The sequence below is a fragment of the Entamoeba dispar genome, genomic scaffold (assembly GCF_000209125.1).
Source record: "Entamoeba dispar SAW760 scf_1105229457559 genomic scaffold, whole genome shotgun sequence".
Lineage (NCBI taxonomy): Eukaryota > Evosea > Mastigamoebida > Endamoebidae > Entamoeba > Entamoeba dispar.
The window spans coordinates 1-3,375 of NW_001852803.1; the positions used below are offsets into that span (position 1 = coordinate 1).

General features: G+C 16.8%; 1 protein-coding gene across 1 annotated transcript, besides 14 other annotated features; it reads right to left on the reverse strand.

The window, feature by feature from the left end:
• Positions 1–99: a microsatellite.
• Positions 100–146: 47 nt separating this feature from the next.
• Positions 147–302: a microsatellite.
• Positions 303–307: 5 nt separating this feature from the next.
• Positions 308–449: a sequence feature (AT_rich).
• Positions 450–471: 22 nt separating this feature from the next.
• Positions 472–658: a microsatellite.
• Positions 659–674: 16 nt separating this feature from the next.
• Positions 675–853: a microsatellite.
• Positions 854–859: 6 nt separating this feature from the next.
• Positions 860–1,006: a microsatellite.
• Positions 874–951: a microsatellite.
• An 11-nt stretch (positions 1,007–1,017) lies between the features above and the next one.
• Positions 1,018–1,171: a microsatellite.
• A 96-nt stretch (positions 1,172–1,267) lies between these two features.
• Positions 1,268–1,443: a microsatellite.
• Positions 1,315–1,499: a microsatellite.
• A 60-nt stretch (positions 1,500–1,559) lies between these two features.
• Positions 1,560–1,710: a microsatellite.
• Positions 1,588–1,769: a microsatellite.
• Positions 1,770–1,835: 66 nt separating this feature from the next.
• Positions 1,836–1,922: a sequence feature (AT_rich).
• Positions 1,923–2,184: 262 nt separating this feature from the next.
• Positions 2,185–2,255: a sequence feature (AT_rich).
• A 243-nt stretch (positions 2,256–2,498) lies between these two features.
• EDI_131240 (uncharacterized protein) lies at positions 2,499–3,287 on the reverse strand (the record flags this gene model as incomplete). The annotated part of the gene is made up of 1 exon (XM_001733542.1): positions 2,499–3,287. One exon carries the CDS (start codon positions 3,285–3,287, stop codon positions 2,499–2,501), a length of 789 nt encoding a protein of 262 aa, XP_001733594.1.
• Positions 3,288–3,375: the final 88 nt, after the last annotated feature.

A 3,375-nucleotide genomic window follows, 5' to 3' on the forward strand; every position in this document is an offset into this window, starting at 1 on the left:
TTTTTATTTCTTTTTCTATGTATGTTTTTATTATTTTTATTTATTATATATATTTCTTTTATTCTTATTCTGTTATTATTTATATTTTTTATTTATTTTATTCATTCGATTGTTTAATAAGAAATATATTCAATTTTATTATTTGTTTATTATTATTATTTATTTTTATTTATATATTAATTTGATTAATATATTTATATTATATCTATTTTTTGTATTATTATTATTATTTATATTTTGTATTATTATTTATTTATTATTATCATTTTTATTTATCATTTTATATTATATTATTCATTATTTAATGAATTTAATATTCATTATGAAATCATTTATTAATCATTTCATTTTATAATGATATATTATTTAAATTATTTTGTTATATCACATTGATTATTTAATGATAGAATTTAATGATATAAGATTAATATAATAGATATAAATAAAATGATGAATATTGAAACAATCATTTAAAATCAAAAATAAATAATAAGAAATAAGAATATAATATAAATAATAAAGAATAAAGAAAAGAAAGATAATAAAAGAAATAAATAATAAATATAAATCAAATGATAATAATAAAAACAAATGATAAATAAATGATAAATAAATAAGAATAATCAAAAATATAATAATAATAAAAATTAAAATTAAATCAAATCAAAATAATCAAAATAAGAAATGAAAATATGAATCAAATGAAAATAAATAAAATAGAAAAATAAGAAATAAAGAAATAATAAGAATAAAGAATAATAATAAGAAAGAAAAGAAATATAAATAAACATAATATAAATTAAAATAAAATAAGAAATGAAAAATACAATAATAATGATAAATAATAAAAATATGAAAGAATAAAGATGATATTAATATAAAATGATGATATTAAAGAAATTATTAAAATATAAAATAAAGATAAAAGAAAACAATAAAATATAAAATAAATTCATTTTAATATAAATCATTTAAATAATTAAACAATAAAATTATTTTATAATATTGAAATATTTCATAAATATAATAAAAATGAACAAATAAAAGAATAGAGAAAAATAAATAAAAGAATAATAAATAATAAATTAAAATAATCAATATATTAAAAAGAAAAAAAAATAAATAATACATATAAATAAAAATTATAAAAATAAAAATGAATAAAATAAATTATATCAATAAAATAATGTTAAATAATTTGTATCAATAAATTAAACGCTTTTTTATTGCATATTTCTAATTTCTGTAATAAAAAATACATCCATTATTTCATCATTATTTTCATCATTTATTATCTCTTTTTGAATTATTCATTTTTATCTTCTTTCATTTTATAATCTCAACATTCTACTTTTATTCTTTTCATCTTCTTCTACTTCATAATTTCACTTTTTTCTTTTATATCATTCTTTCTCTTCATTTTTCTCTTATTTCATTTTTTTTCGTGCCCTTTCTTTATATTCTTTCATTTTGGTTGTAATTAATAATATTTGATTTTAAATTAGTAAATTGTTCAATTTATAATTTGTTATTTTCCATTTTCTTTATCACTAAGTCCATATATTTATTCTTATCATTTATTATCTGTTATTTTTTATTATTCTTTCTTATTTTATGTTTCTTGTTATTTTCTATTTCACTGTTATATTCTACTACTATAATTATCATTTATTTTTTTATTCTTTTCATTGATTATTTTTCATTTATTATAATCAATTATCTATTTCATTGAAAATATTTTATTCATCTTCTTTATTTATCTTCTTATTAGAAATTTCTTATTATTCTAAATACTTTTGAAAGTTTGATTATAAATTTTGATATCTTCTATTTTGATATTATTTAATTCACTTTATTATCAATTTAATGTTAATTATCAAATATTTTATTTATTTTGTATCTTATTTATTCATTATTATATTCATTAATCTCTTCTTATACATTTGTTGAATTTAATATTAGTAATTACATTTTAATAAAGTACTTATTTTCATTTAGAATATATCACTCTATCTAAAAAGAGAAAAACAGTTTAGAACAAGAATTACAATAATAAGAGTAAATGTATATAATTAGAATTATTCAATTTTCATACTAATATTTTCTTTTTTCTTAGTTCTTTATTTTTTATTTCCATGAATGATTTTTATTCTAAATTTAAATTAACTTCCTATTTCATTTTTCTTTATTTACAATAAATATTATATTACTTACTTTATTTAAATATTAAACAAGTTATTTTAAATATTTTATATCTGAATCGAGTATAGTTTCTTGAAATAATATGAGTTAATTTATTGAAGTATTTGAAATCAAGATCTATTTGATCTTACTTCACTTGTTTAATTCGTTATATTTTTTTTCTTACACTATTAAAATGATTTGATATTGTATACTATTACTATTAGATTATTATTATGGATATGAAGTAGTTACAAATAGAGATTTACAATAAGTGATTAAATTATCTAAGAAAAATAAAAGGTAAATCAATTCAATCAAATTAATAATTGTTGTAATTCTGCCATTATTTCACTGTCTTGTTTATTTAAGAAAGGTTTTGATTCTAAAGATAGGGATTGAACAATTGATTTTGCTTGAAGAATAATTGAATGGTATCTTTCATTTAATTTATTTTGTTTTATAAATTCAAGGAATAAAGGAAGAAGTAATGAAATACGAGTCATTAATATTCCTTTAATATTATCCATTAGTACAGTGATAGTAGTAAATAATAATGAAATAGTTACTGGTGGTAATTGATTAATAAGAGCAAAATGTTGAAGTAAAATATGTAACAATTGATTAGAAATAGGTGCTAATCCTAATTTAAAAGAAAGAATTAATTGTTGCAATAATTGGTGAGTTTGATTAATTTTTTCATAATACTGAACTCTTTCATTTAAATCTAACCCATTAACACCGTTCTCTCTAACTCCTCCAATTTTTTTAATGTAATTAAGTACTTTATCAAATTCAATATTTCCATATTTGAAACAACACAACAAAGCCTGATGTTTTTCATTTTCGTTTGAAAATTGATGTTCTTCAATTTTATTCCATAAATCTCCTTTTATTTTAGAATTTATTAAAACACCATCTTCAACGCTACTCTTCCAACTAACATCAGCAATTCGTGAAATTGCACTTCCATTAATTAATTCTAAGTCAATAGCAGCTGCAATTTTTATGAGGGTTTCATGAGAGCATGACTTAACAACCCTAGGAACAATAATTGTTTTAATAATGTTTTGTCCTTCACTTCTTAAATGAGGAGATGGGATCATCCTTCCTAACAACGCAATAAATGGATCTACTGTGGTTTCTGGAAGTGCTTTAAAAGTATTAATTAATTTGTCAATATTCTTTTCAATC